We start from the raw sequence: 22,580 nt of genomic DNA on the forward strand, positions 1-22,580 counted from the left end.
TAACAGAGCAGTCCTGTCAATCCGGGGGTGGAGGGGCGGCTGCTCAGGATTAAAAGGCGCCACACAGGTGACGCACAGAGCAAAGTGAAGACAGTGAGAGGAAGTGTTGGATGCTGAACGACAGCAGCGCATAAGGTAAGTGTCTTTATATCTCTGCCAGGGGTTTTAGTGACACTACATTTCCGTGTCAGCGCTGCAAACCTTCGCTAACTTCATGATCAATTCCCTTTTAGTGCAGCGGATAAACACCGTCCACTCCCCCCATGTGCAATCTGTCCTTTCTCTCTTGTACTGTACTGTGAACAAGCGCTACCGGGGAGAGTGAAATACACATGGTTCCGCTTTCGGAGTTGTGATCGGGCTGTTCATTTCCGCTATGGGATAGACCAATATGTCAGAGATACCTGGACAGTAACTAAAGTCAATCCTGTGGCTGGGGGAAAACTACAGAATGATCCACTCTGGGTGGAACTCTCAAGCGTTGTATCCGAGCCAACACGAGGGTATAATACAGAAACCCAGACGAACGTAAAAAGGTCAGATTGCTCGATTAAGAAATAGGGAAGATATGCAAGAACAGGAAGGTTAATTTAATGGAAGACGTCAATCAACCAAATAGAAATACCTGAGTTCTTTCCATTCAGAGTTGGTAAATGTGCGAGCCTTGAATTGGTATTCGCACAGGATCCAGACCAGTTATAGCACACCTGGGGGCCATCACCTATAGTGGGTAAAGTTTGACATGAACTAGGAGTGAGATATATCCAAGACCAGCAGCTTGGTGTATAACTTTACGAAGGATCAATTCAATGAAATAAGGGGAAAATTACTGCCTATGGAATGGTGGAGAATGTTCAACAACATTTCAGTGGAGGACAACTGGAATACCTTTAAAGGTGTAATGCTGAAAGTGCAGGATCAAGACACACTGATCCTAAAGCTCAGGCTGAACAAACCTGTCCCAACATTGATTAACAAACAAACAGTAAGAGGACAGTCAGGGAAGAGGTATAAAACATGTAAGCAGAACCATAACGGAGGATTGTCAATATTGTGTGATTACTTCCTGCAAGTATTCCCATGGAAGGGTCTGAGAAACATGCGCACTCCAGAGTGAAGCAAAGTAACACTAACGACTCTTTGATATGAATGAGATGAAGTCCTAGACAAGCTGAAAAGGCTCCCAATGAATAACTCACTGGGGTCTATGGTATATCCCCAAAGTGCTGAAAGAGCCTGAGGAGGAGATATGAGGCACTGGCCACCATTATAAGTGATTTGCTGGACACTGGGGAGACACCAGTAGATTGAAAGCAGGTCAGTGTGGTGCCCATGTTCAGAAAAGGGGATAAAACGGACACAGGCAACTACAATCTTTATTCAGTGTAAAATACTGGAATCAAATCAGCAGGAATCAATATCTGGAGCATCTGTCTCACATTATCCGAGAGAACAGTAGGCTCCGGATTCAGAAGGGGACGATCCCACCTCAAAAAACCTATTTGTCCTCTTTGAGGATGAACCATCTCAATTGCACTTTGTAAAGTATTATGCTATGCTGTACTTAGACTTCCAAAAGGCACCTCATAAAGTCCCTCATGTAAAGTTTGTAAATCAAACTCAATGCTGTGGGAATTCATTATAAATCCTAGAAATGGATAATAAACAGGTTGATGAGTCGAAACAGCTGGAATATAATTCAAAAGCAGAGAAGTCATGTTAAATGTATATAGAACCTGGGTTAAACCAAACTTGATGTGTTTTGCACAGTTCTCGTATCCACATATATTTTTTTAAGTATAGAAAAACAGTGGAGACGGTGGGAAAAAGATTTACAAGAATGATACCAGAACTGAGTGTGCACAACTATCTGGAAAGACTGGGGCTCCTTTGTCTAGAAAATAGGAAACTGAGGGGTGACCTGACAGAAGTCTTTCAAATTATGAAGCAGTTTTATATGGTAAATGTACTGAAGATGTTTCCACTTGCGGGGAGTATAAAACTAACAGACATAATTATAAAATAGTCACTAATAAGGAATTCAGGCGTAACTTGTTTATTCAGAGTGTGGTGAGAATGTGGAACATGCTACCACAGGGAGTGGTTGAGGTGAATAGCATTCAAGGGGAAGCTTGATAATTAAATGTAAGATAAATAAGAACATAAGAATTAGGAACAGGAGTAGGCCATCGAGCCCCTCGAGCCTGCTCCGCCATTCAAAAAGATCATGGCTGATCTGGCCGTGGACTCAGCTCCACTTACCCGCCCGCTCCCCATAACCTTTAATTCCCTTATTAGTTAAAAATCTATCTATCTGTGACTTGAATACATTCAATGAGCTATCCTCAACTGCTTCCTTGGGCAGAGAATTCCACAGATTCACAACCCTCTGGGAGAAGAAATTCCTTCTCAACTCGGTTTTAAATTGGCTCCCCCGTATTTTGAGGCTGTGCCCCCTAGTTCTAGTCTCCCCGACCAGTGGAAACAACCTCTCTGCCTCTATCTTGTCTATCCCTTTCATTATTTTAAATGTTTCTATAAGATCACCCCTCATCCTTCTGAACTCCAACGAGTAAAGACCCAGTCTACTCAATCTATCATCATAAGGTAACCCCCTCATCTCCGGAATCAACCTAGTGAATCGTCTCTGTACCCCCTCCAAAGCCAGTATATCCTTCCTTAAGTAAGGCGACCAAAACTGCACGCAGTACTCCAGATGCGGCCTCACCAATACCCTATACAGTTGCAGAAGGACCTCCCTGCTTTTGTATTCCATCCCTCTCGCAATGAAGGCCAACATTCCATTCGCCTTCCTGATTACCTGCTGCACCTGCAAACTAACTTTTTGGGATTCACGCACAAGGACCCCCAGGTCCCTCTGCACCGCAGCATGTTGTAATTTCTGCCCATTCAAATAGTATTCCCTTTTTTTGTTTTTTTTCCCAAGGTGGATGACCTCACACTTTCCGACATTGTATTCCATCTGCCAAACCTTAGCCCATTCGCTTAACCTATCTAAATCTCTTTGCAGCCTCTCTGTGTCCTCTACACAACCCGCTTTCCCACTAATCTTTGTGTCATCTGCAAATTTTGTTACACTACACTCTGTCCCCTCTTCCAGGTCATCTATGTATATTGTAAACAATTGTGGTCCCAGCACCGATCCCTGTGGCACACCACTAACCACCGATTTCCAACCCGAAAAGGACCCATTTATCCCGACTCTCTGCTTTCTGTTCGCCAGCCAATTCTCTATCCATGCTAATACATTTCCACTGACCCCGCGTACCTTTATCTTCTGCAGTAACCTTTTGTGTGGCACCTTATCGAATGCCTTTTGAAAATCTAAATACACCACATCCATCGGTACACCTCTATCCACCATGCTCGTTATATCCTCAAAGAATTCCAGTAAATTAGTTAAACATGATTTCCCCTTCATGAATCCATGCTGCGTCTGCTTGATTGCACTATTCCTATCTAGATGTCCCACTATTTCTTCCTTAATGATAGTTTCAAGCATTTTCCCCACTACAGATGTTAAACTAACCGGCCTATAGTTACCTGCCTTTTGTCTGCCCCCTTTTTTAAACAGATGCGTTACATTAGCTGCTTTCCAATCCGCTGGTACCTCCCCAGAGTCCAGAGAATTTTGGTAGATTATAACGAATGCATCTGCTATAACTGCCGCCATCTCTTTTCATACCCTGGGCTGCATTTCATCAGGACCAGGGGACTTGTCTACCTTGAGTCCCATTAGCCTGTCCAGCACTACCCCCCCTAGTGATAGTGATTGTCTCCAGGTCCTCCCTTCCCACATTCCTGTGACCAGCAATTTCTGGCATGGTTTCTGTGTCTTCCACTGTGAAGACCGAAGCAAAATAATTGTTTAGGGTCTCAGCCATTTCCACATTTCCCATTATTAAATCCCCCTTCTCATCTTCTAAGGGACCAACATTTACTTTAGTCACTCTTTTCCGTTTTATATATCTGTAAAAGCTTTTACTATCCGTTTTTATGTTTTGCGCAAGTTTACCTTCGTAATCTATCTTTCCTTTCTTTATTGCTTTCTTAGTCATTCTTTGTTGTCGTTTAAAGTTTTCCCAATCTTCTATTTTCCCACTAACCTTGGCCACCTTATACGCATTGGTTTTTAATTTGATGCTCTCCTTAATTTCCCTGGTTATCCACGGCTGGTTATCCCTTCTCTTACCACCCTTCTTTTTCATTGGAATATATTTTTGTTGAGCACTATGAAAGAGCTCCTTAAAAGTCCTCCACTGTTCCTCAATTGTGCCACCGTTTAGTCTGTGTTTCCAGTCTACTTTAGCCAACTCTGCCCTCATCCCACTGTAGTCCCCTTTGTTTAAGCATAGTATGCTCGTTTGAGACACTACTTCCTCGCCCTCAATCTGTGTTACTAATTCAACCACACTGTGATCACTCATTCCGAGAGGATCTTTTACTAGGAGATCGTTTATTATTCCTGTCTCATTAAACAGGACCAGATCTAAGATAGCTTGCTCCCTTGTAGGTTCTGTAACATACTGTTCTAAGAAACAATCCCGTATGCATTCTATGAATTCCTCCTCCAGGCTACCCCGTGCGATTTGATTTGACCAATCGATATGTAGGTTAAAATCCCCCATGATTACTGCCGTTTCTTTTTCACATGCCTCCATTATTTCCTTGATTATTGCCCGCCCCACCGTGAAGTTATTATTTGGGGGCCTATAAACCAAGCCCACCAGTGACTTTTCCCCCTTACTATCTCTAATCTCCACCCACAATGATTCAACATTGTGTTCATTGGAGCCAATATCGTCTCTCACAACTGCCCTGATATCATCCTTTATTAACAGAGCTACCCCACCTCCTTTCCCTTCTTGTCTATCTTTCCGAATCGTCAGATACCCCTGTCCCAGTCTTGGCCACCCTGCAACCACGTTTCTGTAACGGCCACCAAATCATACCCATTTGTAATGATTTGTGCCGTCAACTCATTTACTTTATTTCGAATGCTGCGTGCGTTTAGGTAGAGTGTTTTAATACTAGTTTTTAATCCATGATTTTTAGTTTTGACCCCTCCTGCAGCCCCTTTACATTCAGTGGCCCTTTTTGTTTTTTGCCTTGGGTTTCTCTGCCCTCCACTTTTACTCATCTCCTTTCTGTCTTTTGCTTTTGTCTCCTTTTTGTTTCCCTCTGTCTCCCTGCATTGGTTCCCATCCCCCTGCCACATTAGTTTAACTCCTCCCCAACAGCACTAGCATATATAAACAAATAGAAGGATATATTGACGGGGTGAGATGAAGTAGGGTAGGATGAGACTCATGTGGAGCATAGACCAGTTGGTCTGAATGTCCTGTTTCTGTGCTGTAAAATTCTATGCAACACTGGTACCTCATGAATGGCACTGAAATAGCTAAGACTGATCTAAAAAGAGACCTAGATATCTTGGTAGACTCAATACTAAACATATATAAGTAATCAACAGAGCTACTAGAATGTAGAACTACATCACCAAAACAGTTGAATATAAATCAGAGGAAGTCAATGATCAAACCATAACTGCTCTGGTTAGATCACATTTCAAGTATTATGTTCAATTCTGGTCACCAAGATACAATTGAGAGCTTCTAGTGCTGGAGGCAGCAGAGAGAAGATCAATGAGACTGATCCTTGGTTGCTGTGGTCTGAGATATGAAAAAAGACCAGTCTGGAAAGGAGGAGTCTGAGAGGTAATATTACAGAGTCAAAAGAAATAGTAAATGTTGTGGAAAAGGTAAATGTGGGAGTAAAACAAGGAGACAAAGGTTCCAACTCGTAAAAGATAACTTTAGGACTGATATCAGGACGTTCTTTTTAACATAGTGAGCAACACTTGGTTTAGATTTCCAGATGGAGTCGTACAGGTGAAAACCCAGGTTGCATTTAAGAAAGAATTCTATAATGAAATGGGAGGATTGTAGAGCACCTGTGGATGGATGAACTAATGTGGGTCAAATGGTCTTCTCCTCTGGAATTATCTTGTGATCTGTCAATACATCTATCCCTATAATAGTTTGTGCACAAGGACAAATATTTGAAAGTAGTGATGGAAAGCTCATTTAAACTATCAGTGTATGTTGAGGAATATATATTTGCCTTTGTAGTTTGTTCTATGAACGCAAGGCAAAATGGCTGCTGCAAGCATTATGGGTAGGATAAAATGCAGGATAAAATGATGCAACATGGGTGAAGACAGTTAGTCTAAGAAAGTGATGCACACTTCTGCACGTAGCCTTTAGAACCCCGAGGGCTAGATTTTACACTTTTGTGCAGATCGACCAAAAATGAGTGTTATTTCTGGCATGGGTCGTAAAAATGGGTTTTCAGGTCGCCGCTTGTCGCCCATTTTCAAAGCCCTTAGTCTCCATTTTAAAAATTGGACGTTATCGCGAGCGATCTGAAATGGGCGTTAGCGTTAAATTTCTCTGACCTTCTGCTGTAAAGTGTCACCGTCCTTAGCAACGGCATGGCAACGCTCATTTCCCGTGATTCAGGAGGTCAGGGGTCATCCTTATATACGCAGAAGAGGAGACAGAGAGAGAGAGGGAGCAGAGAGGGACTGAAACCGTGAGTGGGTGTGGTGTGTGCTTGTTTAGCTGTTGTGGGAGCCACAAGGGAGATTCACCAGCAGCAAAAAGCCAACTAAGTACCAAGAACATAGCTGGCACTGAGTTTTTGTCCAACAAATAACACATAACATGGAAGGGATGGAGGAGGCCCTGGAGCTGTTAACCAGGAACACTGGTGGCAGAGGGCTCCCAGTGATCCCAGAGCGCGGCACTGCACCCCAAGATGCTGCACCCCCATTGCCATGAGAGCCAGGAGCAACATCTTGCTTCTAGCTAGGAGCACATTCCCACCTTGGGACCATCCTCTCATGTATCTGTCGAAGCAGCGGTTCGGCCGTCACCCCCCTCGCCCCAATGAAGCAGCATCTGAGGAGCTCCTCGGCCAGGCAGCTTGGAGGCAGGAGGGGAAGGGATAGAGGTGGGGAGAGAAGCAGCAGGGGCGGGGTGGGGGGGAAGGAAAGTGAGGTGCATGGCCGCAGGTGTTGTCTGGGGCATATTTTTAGGTTGCTGCTGCTATTTTGGGGGGAGGATCGGTGCAAGGGGCGAGGGGACTACCTTGTTGGTTTGCATTTGTGTTCTATATTGTGGGAAATGGGGACCATTGTAATGATGTAAATGTGACAAATTTGTTGTGGGCTGGGGCGGGGGTGGGGTGGGCTGGTTTTTACAGATATACTTATCATTTCAGACAAATGGTCAGAGTAAATGTTTTTTATTTAACATAACCTTGTTGCGCATTGGCTCAGCTAGCTGCACTGTAGACACACTGGTGATTCCTTAATATGAAAGGGTATAATTACACTTAACTTCAATCAACTTAAACTTTAACTGTCACCAAGGTAATGCACACCATGGATGTATGACCTGCACACCCAGCAGTGTTTCAGCTTTGTAAATACCACCAACGTTATTTCAAGCAAAGCGCTCATTTATGAGCTCCTGACATCAGAGTCTTGCAGCTATGATGCCACCATCTCCCTTATGAGCTGGCATATCTCACTGATAACCACTTTGTGGAAGCGCAGTCTCCTAAGGCAGGTAGTGTTGCACAAGTTGAGGTAAGACTGCTTCACCCTGTACTTGCGGGGGGTGTAACGTCTGATCCTCCTCATCAGTCTGTCACGTCTTGCATTGGCCACATGATGCTGCCGAGTGTACCTTCTGCCATCTCGCGTCTGCAGCATGTGAGTCGTCATCAAGAGAGAGTGAGAAATGGCAGGCACCATTCCAACAGCTATGTGTTTTCCACCGATTGTTCACAAAGAATAATGCCCCTACTAAGACATCTAGTAAATTCCAATCATCCACAGTATGAAAAGATGTTTGTTCAGATGTTCACAACACCTCCAAACACCTCCAGAGTACATCTGAACTCCCCCAAGGTTGAAGCAGAGCAGCCTTTTAAATGATGCGACCTGCGATTTAGAACATGGCGTCCATACCGCTGTGAGTAGTTCCGGTTAGTTCAACTTTTGACCAGCATTTTTTTCGGTGAGCGATATTATCGGTGAAATGTGTACGAGATGCAGACAGTAGGGATGGGTGATATACTGGGCGTTAGTTTTGGCAAATGTGGTCTTTATGACAAAAAACAGTGGGCGGTCAGTATTATTAAATCTCGGTGTTAATTACGTGCCGAAAGTAATGCTGGGTGATATTCTGTGCGTTGGGATCGCCCATTCTGATGATTGCGCCCCGTATTATTTTTTTCAGCGGTACGCACATGCGGAAAATAACACTCGGCGATAAGTGACCGAGAAATGGGAATCAGTTTCCATTTTGTGGCTAAGTGGGCGATATATGGGTATTGCACCTCATTCCAGCGTTAAAATTGATGTTAAGTGGGCGGTATGCATGCAAAAATAATGGAAATTCTAGCCCCTAGCCTCAAGATGACATATCTGGAGCACACCAGACAAACGCCTGTTTTACTTAGTTTCCCCTTAACCGCCGAGAAAACCGATGAGAATAATGGTGCAAGACCCATTTTCTCGCCGGGTGATTAGTTTCAATTAGTTTTAACTTAAAAGTGAAAATTTTCACCAGCATTACTTACCAAACATTAGTGTTTTTTCTGGCCGGGCAGTCGGGTGTTGAGGGGCTCTCTAGGAAAGTCTAGCCCTTAAACATTTTAAATGGCTTAATTTACCAGCTGTGCAAGACAGTATTTCAGATTAAATGAGGATAGAGACATGGATAATGGAAGGTGGCTGACTGTCAAGATGTTTTTAGACAATGAAACAGAATCTGTTAAGGATGAGGCCTGTATGGTTGTGTAAGTTCAGCAATCTGTTCGATGACCTAGAGTCATAAGCTACCTGCAGAAGTTAAACCCAACAAACTCGGTGTCACAAATTCAGCCATGATCTAATCAAATAATTAATCAGGCTTGAGGGGCTGAATGGCTCCTAGGGCTTCTGTTCCAGGGGCTGCACTAATCTTCCTGACTGGATGAGCTTTGTCAATTGCTATCTCGGCTATATCGATCCATATGTGTGAGTGTTGCAGCGTGGAAGAGCAATGAGTAGCAAAAGGCTGCCAATTATTATTAATAACTTTTATTTATATAGAGCCTTTAACATAGTAAAACATCGAAAGGTGCTTCACAGCAGTGTTACAAGACAAAACAGATACATTTGACACCGAGCCACAATAAAATATGGCAGATGACCAAAAGATTGGTTAAAGAGGCAGGTTTTAAGAAGCGTCTTAAAGGAGGAAAGAGAAGTTGAAGGAAGGAATTCCGGAGCTTAGGGCCTTAGCAGCTGAAGGCACGGCTGCCAATGGAGGAGCAATTAAAATCGGGCTGCTCAATAGGGCAGAATTGGAGGAGCGCAGATATATTGGAGGGCAGTAAGGCTGAAGAAATTTAGAAATAGGGAGGGGTGAGGTCATGGGGGGATTTGAAAAGAAGGATGAGAATTTTAAAATCAAGGTGTTGCTTAACTGGGAGCCAATGTGATGGGTGAACAGAACTTGGTGTGAGTTAAGACGTGAGCAGCAGAGTTTTGGAGACTCCAAGTTTACGAAGGGTAGAACGAGGGAGGCCGGCCAGGAGTGTGTTCGAATAGTCAAGTGTAGAAGTAACAAAGGAATGAATGAAGGTTTCAGCAGCAGGTGGGCTTAGGCAGAGGGGCAGTCAGGCGGTGTTACAGAGATGGAAATAGACAGTTTTCGTGATGCAATATATATCAGACAACTTTCTCCAGGGAGCTGTGCTGAGGCCTTACCATTTCCCTTTGTTTTATAATTTTTCCAAATATTGTACATATCTTGGTTTTGCTAGAGATGCCTTGAGACCGAAGTCTTTGTTTCACTGATGTTCATCAATCAACCGAGGTTGTTTCAGCACGTTGGTTAATGAGAAACAATAATATTTGAATCTTAGACATGTAGAGATTAAATAACTTGAGACCAATTCTACAGAGAAGATTGTAAATGTTTCACTGCAGACCAACACTCAGTTTGCGATTCTTCATAAGCCAATTTTTCTGTTCAGTTGCAAACCCTGGTAATTCATTAACTTTCTTGAGAACCTTATTGTACCAAAATCATTTTGGATATTTGTTTTATATTCATTTTTCCTGCAGTTTTAACCAATGGAGGACCTGAGCAAAGCAAATTGCCATTTCACCCTTGACCTATTCAGAAAGCTGGTTGAAAAAAATCAAGCTGGCAACATCTTTTTTTCTCCATTCAGCATCTCCAGTGCGTTGGCCATGGTTTATCTTGGAGCAAAAAATAATACTGCATCTCAAATGGCAAAGGTATGTATAAAATTACTCTGAGTAAAAGATGTAGCTGAATTTTTTTTAACTGTCTTGTGTGTGCATTTTGTTTGATAATATCAGTTTGCCAGAAGCATGGACTTATGGGCTCGACCTTCCACTTCAGATCGCTGGGCTAGTGCCCATATATCGCCCAAAATGGCAGGCTATCGCCCATTTTGATTAAAAAGTGGAAAGTTGGGCCAGAACAGCGCCGGAAAATTGCTGGCCCAACTTTCCTGTCACATCGTTGAGGTGATCGCCCGCATCGCCCAGCGCAACTTTCAGCACATCGCCCACACATCGCCCGGCTTATCGCTCACTGAAAATATCACTGGAGAAAAGCTGCTATTAACTGGCCTTCCTCACAGAACTCAACACTACGGACGCCATTTTGAACATTGGAGGAAGTGAGGAGGCAGCTTACACAAGGGGCTTATCATTTGTGAGTTATTTAAGGGTCGTTTACTGATAGATCCACTCACATTTATATTTATATTTATATGTATATTTATAATTTATATTTTATATTTTCTTTAGTATAAAGGGCATTTATAACAACAGTGATAGTGATAATAGTGATAATGATGGAGCCTGTAGCTTCTCTACCATTATTTGGTAGATTATAACGAATGCATCTGCTATAACTTCCGCCATCTCTTTTCATACCCTGGGATGCATTTCATCAGGACCAGGGGACTTGTCTACCTTGAGTCCCATTAGACTGTCCAACACTACAGCCATACACACTTACAGTGCCTCTGAGCTCCCTCTCACTCTGTCTCCTCTTCTGCACATGTCATCATGACCCTTGACCTCCTGAATCGCGGGAATCGTGCGTTGCCATGCTGTTGTTAAGGGCGGCCACACTTTACGGCAGTAGGTCAAAAAACTTTAACGCTACTGCCCATTTGATATCGCTCGCGGTAGTGCCCATTTTCAAAACTGTAAACTAGGTGTTTTGAGAAAGGGCGATGAGCCGTTGATCTGAAAACCCTTTTTTAACGCCCACGCCGGAAATAATGCCCATTTTTGGGCGATAAGCACAAAAGTGGAGGTTCTAGCCCATAAACTCATTGATAGTTTATATGCATCTAATAGTAATAGGTATCATGTCTCAATATCCTACGTGTAACTAGCAGTAATACTTTAACTCACTGATACTCACCCTGAAACCATCGCCAGAACCCCCCTGCACTGCACCAGGTGAGGTCAGTCTCTCCAGTTGATGCCACTTATAACAGGCCCGATCTCTCTCTCTATCTCCTTGGAATCTGGTTTGGACTCCGGTTCTGTGTGAAGGTGACAATTCTGAACTGCGAACCTCAGTCTGAGCTGATCTGTACTTGGTCTTCACATGTCAAACCCGGTCGGCACAGACCAACCGGAACCAAACCGAGAGATTGCGCAAAGGGCAGTGAGCTGAGTGTTTGGGGCACTTCTCACAGGTCACATTGTCCTAAACTCAGCTCAGTACCAACATTTCTAAACCGCTCCATGTGCTCGGTCTCAATAAATGAGGGATGGGAACCTATGCAGGGAGACAGAGGGAAGTAGAATAGGGGCAGAAGCAAAAGATAGAAAGAAGAAAAGTAAAAGTGAAGTGCAGAGAAACCCAAGGCAAAAATCAAAAAGGGCCACATTACAGCAAAATTCTAAAGGGGCAAAGTGTGTTAAAAAGACAAGTCTGAAGGCTCTGTGCCTCAATGCGAGGAGTTTTCGTAATAAAATGGATGAATTAACTGCTCAGGCAGCAATTAATGAATATGATATAATTGGCATCATGGAGACATGGCTCCAGGGTAACCAAGGCTGGGAACTCAACATCCAGGGGTATTCAACATTCAAGAAGGATAGACAGAAAGGAAAAGTAAGTGGGGTAGCGTTGCTGATTAAAGAGCAAATTAACACAATAGAAAGGAAGGACATTAGCTTGGATGATGTGGAATCTGTATGGGTGGAGCTGCTGAATACCAAAGGGCAGAAAACGCTAGTGGGAGTTGTGTACAGACCACCAAACAGTAGTAGTGTGGTTGGGGACAGCATCAAACAAGAAATTAGACATGCGTGCAATAAAGGTACAGCAGTTTACATGGGTGACTTTAATCTACATATAGATTGGGCTAATCTAACTGTTGCAATACGGTGGAGGAGGATTTCCTGGAGTGTATGAGGGATGGTTTTCAAGACCAATATGTCGAGGAGCCAACTAGAGGGCTGGCCATCCTAGACTGGGTGATGTGTAATGAGAAAGGACCAATTAGCAATCTTGTTGTGGGGTGCCGCAGGGCTCAGTGCTGGAACCCCAGCTCTTTACAATACACATCAATGATTTAGATGAAGGAATTGAGTGTAATATCTCTAAGTTTGCAGATGACACTAAGCTGGGTGGTGGTATGAGCTGTGAGGAGGATGCTAAGAGTCTGCAGGCTGACTTGGACAGGTTAGGTGAGTGGGCAAATGCATGGCAGATGCAGTATAATGTGGATAAATGTGAGGTTATCCACTTTGGGGGAAAAACACGAAGGCAGAATTTTATCTGAATGGCGGCAGATTAGGAAAAGTGGAGGTGCAACGAGACCTGGGTTTCATGGTACATCAGCCATTGAAAGTTGGCATGCAGGTACAGCAGGCGGTGAAGAAGGCAAATGGTATGTTGGCCGTCATAGCTAGGGGATTTGAGTATAGGAGCAGGGAGGTCTTACTGCAGCTATACAGGGCCTTGGTGAGGCCTCACCTGGACTCCCTTTCTTTCTGAGCCCCCATTCCCCCTCTCCCCTCTCCCCTCTCCCCCATTCCCCAGTCTCCCTCTCCCCCATTCCCCAGTTTCCCTCTCCCCCATTTCCCAGTCTCTCTCCCCCCGAGCCCCCATTCCCCACTCTCCCTCTCCCCAAACCCCCATTCCCCAGTCTCCCTCTCCTCCATTCCCAGTCTCCCTCTCCCTGAGCCCCCATTCCCCAGTTTCCCTCTCCCCCATTCCTAGTCTCCCTCTCTCCAAACCCCCATTCCCCACTCTCCCTCTCCCCGAGCCCCCATTCCCCACTCTCCCTCTCCCCAAGCCCCCATTCCCCACTCTCCCTCTCCCCGAGCCCCCATTCCTCAGTCTCCGTCTCCCCGAGCCCCCATTCCACAGTCTCCCTCTCCCCCATTCCCAGTCTCCCACTCTCTCACTCCCCCATTCCTCAGTCTCCGTCTCCCCGAGCCCCCATTCCCCAGTCTCCCTCTCCCCCATTCCTCAGTCTCCGTCTCCCCCCTAGCCCCCATTCCCCACTCTCCCTCTCCTCGAGCCCCCATTCTCCACTCTCACTCTCCCCGAGTCCCTATTCCCCACTCTCCCTCTCCCTCTCCCCGAGCCTCCATTCCTCAGTCTCCGTCTCCCCGAGCCCCCATTCCTCAGTCTCCGTCTGCCCGAGCCCCCATTCCCCACTCTCCCTCTCCCTGAGCCCCCATTTCCCACTCTCCCTCTCCCCGAGCCCCCATTCCTCAGTCTCCCTCTCCCGGAGCCCCCATTCACCAGTCTCCCTCCCCATGAGCCCCCATTCCTCAGTCTCCCTCTCCCCAAACCTCCACGTGGTCGCTGCTCTCGGCTGCGGTGATCAAGTGACATCACCGAGCCAGAGGTTCCACTGAGCAACAGCCGGTGAGGTCACGGAGCGGGGGAGGGGAAGGGAGGAACTAACCACTGGATGGCTAATCTCAGACTTGGTCAGTTTCACTTTCCAGTTTCACTTTCAGGAACCAATTCCTCAAAATCAGGTGATCCCAGTGGCTATAAAAATATTCAGGAAGACAAACATTGCACAGTGTTTCGGCTGATCTGCTGACTGAAGTACAAGTGAAATCCAGATCACCATCATGAGGTCAGTAATCACTTTGCTTTACACAACATTATTAGATGTACTGACATTTTAAGGAAATAACAGTGACATTGACCACGATATTAACGCAGAGACGGGATCAGAGTGCGGGTGAGGGAGGGGCGATGGCGGGCGACCAAAGCACAACATCGTGGAACGTGTGCAAATATCCTATTCAATGGGGATTCCTCTTTATCATTTTACTTCCGGCTTTCGTGTCCCTAATGCACGTGAGCGGGCGTGACACTGACCTGCATGATGCGATTTCACCTCGACCACTGACAGGGCCAGTTCACAGAGGCAGTGGAGGAGGAGGTTTGCAGTTAGCTACATTGGGCTGGAAGGAGTGCAGGCAGAGTTATGGAAGGAAGGAGGACAAAGACTGCACCCAGGTTTAATCAGGCGTCCCTGGATGTCATTGGAATCCTCATCTGATGAGGTGTGCTGAGCGGCTTGTTCCTCTTCACCTTTAGTTCTCGCTGCTGTGCTGTGTTGTGCAGAATGCAGCTCACCACGATTATGCTGGAGACCCTCATTGGTGAGCACTGAAGGGCGCCTCCAGACCTGTCCAGATACCTGAAGCGCAACTTGAGCATAGCAATGGCTTGCTCAATAACACATCAGGTTGACAAATGGCTCCTGATGTAACGCTCCTCAGAGGTATCATCAGGCAGGTTTGAGGGGGATATCCTTTGTCACCTCGCCCTTAAGGCTGGTTCCAGGTCTGAACATGTTGAGGATTCTGGGCTGCCGCAGCATGATAGCACCTCCCAGGGAATCTGGCGCAGACCTGCATGAACCTTTTTTTGTGGTTACATACCTGCTAAACATTGATGTAATGGAATCCCTTGCGGTTGACAAATACTCCTGGTTAATCTGTGGGGTGCTCGGATTGCCACGTGTGTGCAGTCGATGCCAGCCTGCCCCTGTGGGAAGCCAGCCAAAGATGTGAATCCGAGTGCCCGCTGATTCTGGCTATTGTCATCACAGGGGAAGTTTATATGCCTCCAGCACTGACAAACAACCCATCAATCACCTGCCTGATGCATTTACTTGCAGCCGACTGCGAGATCCCATGCATGTTGGGTTAGGGCTACGTTTCACGTATTTGACTGTTTGACTTCTCCGTGACCCTCTCCCAGGTGTGAGGGGTTAATATCAAAGCCATTGATTTCAAACCCACTGAAATGAGTGGAGCTGGACCTATCTGTTTATAGCTGAAACATGTTTACAGCAAGGCAGCTGCCTCAGGGCAAACTCCTTCCTAAACCTGCCTCCCTGTGACTGCTGCAATGAAAATAGAACATTTCTCACAGCAGGAGACTGGTGACGGTGGAATTACTCTCTCTCTGTCTCTCTCCACTCCCTGTATTCCCTCCCTCTCTGTGAGAGCTGGGACTGGTGCATGCAATAGGTTCCAGAGGGTGGCAGTGTAGGGTTATTAGTTGCATGCATTGCTACTGTACAAATAGATTGTGCATTTTATAAAAGACACAATCAGCAATCTCGAAGTGTGTTGCTAATGGTTACTCAAAGGATGTGCTGTTTTATAACAATAAACATGTATCATTGTCAGTGTGCCGCTGGTTTATGAAAACAGAATCAGTCAACTTTCATGTGAGTGCTCGGGGGAAGGGTTTGGGATCTGTCCCTGGGTCTGTGAGCACTCGGGGAAAGGGTTTGGGATCTGTCGCTGAATCTGAGAGCACTCGGGAAGGGTTTGGGATCTGTCCCTGGGTCTATGAGCACTCAGGGGAAGGGTTTGGACCTGCCCCAAGTTAATGTTGTCTGCTCTCTGCAGTAACAGAAAATGTGTCCAAGCAATGTCCAGAACTTTAAGTTTTTGCTGTCGATATTTTCGCTGAATCTTACACTAAGTTATGTGGCACAGTAAATAATACAGATGGGATTAGACAGTTGCAAAGGCACATTGATAAATGAAATGATTACGAAAAACTAGCAGATGGAGTTCAGTGTGGGGAAATGTGTGCTCATCCACTTTGGAGCCAAGAAATATCGGAATATTTTCCAAATGTGACAAGCCTGGAACTGCGGAGGAGCAAAGAGATTTAGGGGACCATGTACAGAAATCATTAAATCTAGTGAACAGGTACAGTAAATAATGAAAGGGGTGAATGGATTGTTTGCCTTGATCTCAATGGGGCTGGAATACAAAGGGTAGGCGTTATATTAATGTTGTATAAAGCTCTGGTTAAACTACATCTGGAGTAATGCATTGAGTTCTGGGCACCTCACCTCAGAAAGGATATATTGCTCCTGCGGCGGGTGCAGTGCAGATTCATTAGAATTTTACCAGGGCTAAAATGGTTATATCATGAGGACAGCTCACATAGACTCGGCTTGTATTCCCCCAGATATAGAAGATTAAGGGGTGACCTAATTAAGGTGTTTAAGATGATTGAAGCATTTGATTGGGTAGGTAGAGTAAAACAATTTCCTCTGATGGGGGAGACCAGAACAAGGGGGCATCAGCTTGAAGTTAGAACTCAGCCAGTCAGGGGTGATGTCAGACAACACTTCTTCACACAAAGGGTAGTGGAAATCTGGAACTCTCTCCCCCAATAAGTTGTTGCGGTTAGGCCAATTAAATATGTCAAAACTGTGATGATAGAATTTTGTTAGGGCAAGGGTATTAAGAGTTACAGAACCAGGGTGGGTAGATGGAGTTGTGATACAGATCAGCCATGATAAAGTGAATGGTGGAACATGTTCCTATGTTCCGACCTATGTTCATATTAAGGGATAATCGTGGATTTCTGCTGACACTCATGAGCCAATTGTTCATTTTATGTTGCCTCCAGGACCCTTACGGGATTTCTAGAGGTTTCCCCCAAACTGAGCGAAACCAGGCAGTCAGGCTGCAGGGAGGTGTTCTGTGCCCACGTGCACTGACCTGCACATCTGTTCTGCTATTGTGACTTTACCAGCATTGCTACATTGATTATATATGAGCTATAAATGTAAGTTAGATACACATAGCGGATGCATTGACAGTCATTTTCCAACATTCCACAGATTCTGGATCAGTTCCTATGGAGTGGAGGGTAGCCAATGTAACCCCACTTTTTAAAAAAGGAGGGAGAGAGAAAACAGGGAATTATAGACTGGTCAGCCTGACCTCAGTAGTGGGTAAAATGATGGAATCAATTATTAAGGATGTCATAGCAGCGCATTTGGAAAGAGGTGACATGATAGGTCCAAGTCAGCATGGATTTGTGAAAGGGAAATCATGCTTGACAAATCTTCTGGAATTTTTTGAGGTTGTTTCCAGTAGAGTGGACAAAGGAGAACCACTTGATGTGGTGTATTTGGACTTCCAGAAGGCTTTCGACAAGGTTCCACACAAGAGATTAATGTGCAAAGTTAAAGCACATGGGATTGGGGGTAGTGTGGACGTGGATTGAGAACTGGTTGTCAGACAGGAAGCAAAGAGTAGGAGTAAATGGGTACTTTTCAGAATGGCAGGCAGTGACTAATGGGGTACCGCAAGGTTCTGTGCTGGTGCCCCAGCTGTTTACATTGTACATTAATGATTTAGACGAGGGGATTAAATGTAGTATCTCCAAATTTGTGGATGACACTAAGTTGGATGGCAGTGTGAGCGCGAGGCGAATGCTATGAGGCTGCAGAGTGACTTGGATAGGTTAGGTGAGTGGGCAAATGCATGGCAGATGAAGTATAATGTGGATAAATGTGAGGTTGTCCACTTTGGTGGTAAAAACAGAGAGACAGACTATTATTTGAATGGTGACAGATTAGGAAAAGGGGAGGTGCAATGAGACCTGGGTGTCATGGTACATCAGTCATTGAAGGTTGGCATGCAGGTACATCAGGCGGTTAAGAAAGCAAATGGCATGTTGGCCTTCATAGCGAGGGGATTTGAGTACAGGGGCAGAGAGGTGTTACTACAGTTGTACAGGGCCTTGGTGAGGCCAGACCTGGAGTGTTGTGTACAGTTTTGGTCTCCTAACTTGAGGAAGGACATTCTTGCTATTGAGGGAGTGCAGCGAAGGTTCACCAGACTGATTCCCGGGAAGGCGGGACTGACATATCAAGAAAGACTGCATCAACTGGGCTTGTATTCACTGGAGTTCAGAAAAATGAGAGGGGATCTCATAGAAACGTTTAAAATTCTGACGGATTTCGACAGGTTAGATGCAGGAAGAATGTTCCCAATGTTGGGGAAGTCCAGAACAGGGGTCACAGTCTAAGGATAAGCGGTAAGCCATTTAGGACCGAGATGAGGAGAAACTTCTTCACCCAGAGAGTGGTGAACCTGTGGAATTCTCTACCACAGAAAGTTGTTGAGGCCAATTCACTAAATATATTCAAAAAGGAGTTAGATGTAGTCCTTACTACTAGGGGGATCAAGGGGTATGGCAAGAAAGCAGGGATGGGGTACTGAAGTTGCATGTTTAGCCATGAACTCATTGAATGGCAGTGCAGGCTCGAAGGGCCGAATGGCCTACTCCTGCACCTAATTTCTATGTTTCTATAAGATGGGCTTTGATTATTTTGTTCTCTTACAGCAACACACTGAACGATTGTTTGAAAGCGAAACTCGGCGAGCTTCAATGTCAATTCACGTGGGCCCCACAGAAAGACAGTATTGACTTGGAGGACATGAAGTATAGATTACACAATTTAATACAGGCTGGTGTGAAATATCAGGCCATGTCTTACAACCACCTCGCTTTTGTAAACTGTCTGCAAGGCAACTGTGAAGAGGCAATTCAAAACTTAAATGAAGCTGAAAAAATTCTGAGGGAAAATCATGAACATGAATTTAAAAGAAGAAGCATCATCACCTATGGAAACTATGCCTGGGTATATTATCACATGGGCCAACTGACAGAGGCCCAGTCCTACCTCGACAAGCTGGAGAGGATCTGTAAACAATTGACTGATGGCTCTCGGTATACAGCGCTGATACCTGAAGTATACGGGGAGAAGGGTTGGTCACTGTTGAGTTCTGCTGCTCAATACTATGAAGAGGCAAAGGAATGTTTTGAGAAAGCTCTGGAGGAAGATCCTGATGATACTGAATGGAATGTTGGCTATGCGACTGTTCTGTTTCGTCTGGAAGGAGGTCCTGGTATCTCAGAGAATGGTGAACCCAGTCAATCAGTGAAGCAGTTGCGACGTGTGCTGGAACTTGATCCAGATGACTCTGTCGCCATGGTGCTGTTGGCTCTAAAACTGCAAGAGTCCAAACAAAAGGAGAAAGCACTGCAATTAGTTGAACAAGCATTGCAGAAGTCCCCTGATCTTCCATATGTAACTCGTTATGCAGCAAGATTTCTGAGAAAAGAAGGAGATGTGGAAAAAGCTATGGAGCTGTTGAAGAAAGCATTAAAAATTATCCCACACTCTTCCTTCTTACACCACCAAGCAGGTCTGTGTTACAGAAACAAAGTATATCAGTTGATCAAACATCCAGGCAGCAAAGACCCTCGCAATCCTGCTTTTCAACAGAAAGCTGAATTGATCAATCAATGCAAGTACCATTTTGAAAAGGCATTTGAGCAGAAGCCATCATTTATTTTTGCACGATTAGATTTTGCAAAAATCTGTTCATTAAATGGGGAATATCTCAAAGCAGAGAAGATCTACAGCGATTTCCTGCAATTAGAAGATAATCATCCTGATAAGCAGTCCGTATATTTGCAGATTGGGTTATTTGAACTGCACCAGAAAAGATCGGAATCAAATGCCATCAACTATTTTCTGGAAGGACTTAAATTTCAACGTGACACAAAAGCTTGGCAATTGTGTCATGAAAACTTGAGAAAGATTGCAACAAAACAAATTGACAGGAATCCCAGAAACAGCAAGGCCTTTGGTGTTCTTGGGTTACTGCACCAGCAGGATGGGAAGAAGTGCAAAGCTATTGAATGCTTTGAAAAGGCCTTGGAGTTTGATTGTGGCAATGAAGAATATCTAAGTGCTCTTTGTAAATTACGCCTTTCTATCAGTCAATGATGACTAACCCAGCTAAAACTAAACACATTGGGTGGAGTTTCTGCTTTGGCGCAATTGGGAACTTAGTTGTAAATTACGCTACATAGGTTACAGTTCAAGTTTCCGCTAGAATGCATTTGCATACTCACAGACATAAAATCTGTAATGAACCAGCCTTTCACCTGCGGGAAACCTGATTTTAAATGACTGAAAATGACTTAAAGGTAGATATACTGAACCATTTATTAGTTTCATTGTTGTACACTAGTCAGTTTGTAAGTAAATTAAATATAATAATTTGTAAAACTTTTAAATCATGCCTACTAGTGCCCAGGGGCCTAAGAAAATGAGCTCAATTTGAAAACCCTCCTCAAACGGGCGCAATTGGCAGAAACTCGCCATCCTCGTTATTTCGATCTGTGGGCGGGACCAGTTTTGTAGATTTTTAAACCAGCGTTAAAGATCACGGAATACTTGATTTACGCTTGATGTAAATCTTGCTCGAGTTCCCGTGATCTTTTGTGCTGGTTCGGCAGATTTCACCTGGATTGTACTGATAAAACGAGGGCAAATTAGCAGAGGCTCTATCCCAGTGTTTGAAAGATGCTGTGATGCTCTCTCATCTATGAACAAGTTTGGCAGGATACTCATCCAACTTATATTATTTAATATACACTGTTAATACTTTCAGTCGAAGCGGCCTTTTGTTTGTAAATGCATCGATATTTGTGAGTACAGTCCCCACCGATTTCTCTGCTTTACACAGGATGGCCGGTATCACGCGTGAAGAAGGATTATTTTCTCTCTCTCCCTGTAACGAGCCGCCCGCAGCTCCCTGATTTCTAGCCCCTTCAATGGAAGCAGTTAATTTCCATCGGGTGACTTATGGCTAAAGGATATAATAATAGATTTAAATGGCTAAAATTAATAAAGCTTAATAGTTGCAGATATAGATTTTCCAACCAGAATTATTAATTTGCTGTAATATCAGAGACTGTGTTAAAATAACCAATAAAAAGAAACTGTACCTAAAATGATATTTGTGTTATTGATCTGTGCTAATGCTGACAGTAAGTGTCACTCATAGTCCATACTTTGTGATGGTGAACTGTACCAGCTCTGTAAGGAACATTCAGACCAGCCTTTAACACAGCTGTTGATTGTGGAGTGAAACATGGCCCTTGCACTGCTAGCTGTAGCCATAGTGCTATTAGAGAAAGGTTAGGAAGGAATGGTTGGGAAGGTCCAGAGGAATGGGACAATGGGAGAACCTAACATTGGGAGAGGCTGCAGACGCCTCACATCATATTTAGACTTATTGGTAAAGCAGCCCCTGAAGGGTTCAGCCCTTCTGTGAAGGTATTGTTTCAGCTCTGTGCAATGTTGGAAACTAATTTTTTAAGACATTGGAGATGTTACACAGACAGCTGAGGGACTAAATTGGAGAGCCCTGAAGACATAAGAACAAAAGAAATAGGAGCAGGAGTAGACCATTTGGCCCTTCGAGCCTGCTCCGCCATTCAACAAAATCATGGCTGATCTACTACCTCAACTCCACCTTCCCGCACTATCCCCATATCCCTTAATTTGCTTTGTTCCCAAAAATTTAGCTACATCTATCTTGAATATAATTAAAGATTGAGGGCTAGACTTTCCGTTATTTTTGCATGCATACCACCCACTTAACGTCCATTTTAATGCTGAAATGAGGTATAATGCCCACAATATCGGCGAGCGTGACTTTCAGCACCTTGCACACATATTGGCCAAAATCTCGCTCGCTGAAAAAATTGCTGTGAAAAAATTGAACTGACATGAAGTAATCACAGCGGTAAGGACCCCATTTTGTAAATCACAGGTCGCTCCATTTAAAAGGCTGCTTCAACTTCTGGGGAGTTTGGATGTACTCTGGAGTTCTTTTAATTTATATGAACATCTAAACAAACATCTTATCATACTGTGGATGATTGGAATCTACTTTAGGTGTCTTATTGCTTGTGAACAATCGGTATTATACTGATAGTTACTGGAATGGGGTCAGCCATTTCTCAGCTTGTCTTGATGACACCGCAGATGCTGCAGGCTAGAAATGGCAGAAGGTATATTCGATAGCATTATATGCCCAATGTAAGACTGATGAGGAAGACAAGATCATACACTCACCACACTTACAGGGAGAAGAGGTCTTACCTCAACTTATCCGAGAACACCTGCCTTCGGAGACTGCGCTTCCACAAAGAGGTTATCAGTGAAATATGTCTGCTCATCAGGGGAGATCTGCAGCCTTCCAGCACCATCAGGACCGCACTGTCCTTCAAGGTCAAGGTGACCGTGGTACTGTCGTTCTACGCGTCGGG

General features: G+C 44.6%; 1 protein-coding gene across 3 annotated transcripts; it reads left to right on the top strand.

The window, feature by feature from the left end:
- On the top strand, nucleotides 1-20,963 carry LOC139264265 (interferon-induced protein with tetratricopeptide repeats 5-like). Of its 3 annotated transcripts, none has more exons than XM_070880444.1 (4): nucleotides 1-135; nucleotides 10,208-10,384; nucleotides 14,120-14,244; nucleotides 18,792-20,963. In XM_070880444.1, exons 3-4 carry the CDS (start codon nucleotides 14,240-14,242, stop codon nucleotides 20,242-20,244), a joined length of 1,458 nt encoding a protein of 485 aa, XP_070736545.1. In that variant the 5' UTR covers nucleotides 1-135; nucleotides 10,208-10,384; nucleotides 14,120-14,239; the 3' UTR covers nucleotides 20,245-20,963. The 3 variants fall into 3 exon arrangements, with proteins under 3 accessions (XP_070736545.1, XP_070736546.1, XP_070736547.1); XM_070880445.1 differs by lacking the exon at nucleotides 1-135 and adding an exon at nucleotides 472-536; XM_070880446.1 differs by lacking the exon at nucleotides 1-135 and having other exon boundaries at nucleotides 10,345-10,384; nucleotides 14,108-14,244.
- The last annotated feature ends 1,617 nt before the right edge of the window (nucleotides 20,964-22,580 follow it).

This window comes from Pristiophorus japonicus, chromosome 5 (genome assembly GCF_044704955.1).
Source record: "Pristiophorus japonicus isolate sPriJap1 chromosome 5, sPriJap1.hap1, whole genome shotgun sequence".
In the NCBI taxonomy this organism is placed as follows: domain Eukaryota; kingdom Metazoa; phylum Chordata; class Chondrichthyes; family Pristiophoridae; genus Pristiophorus; species Pristiophorus japonicus.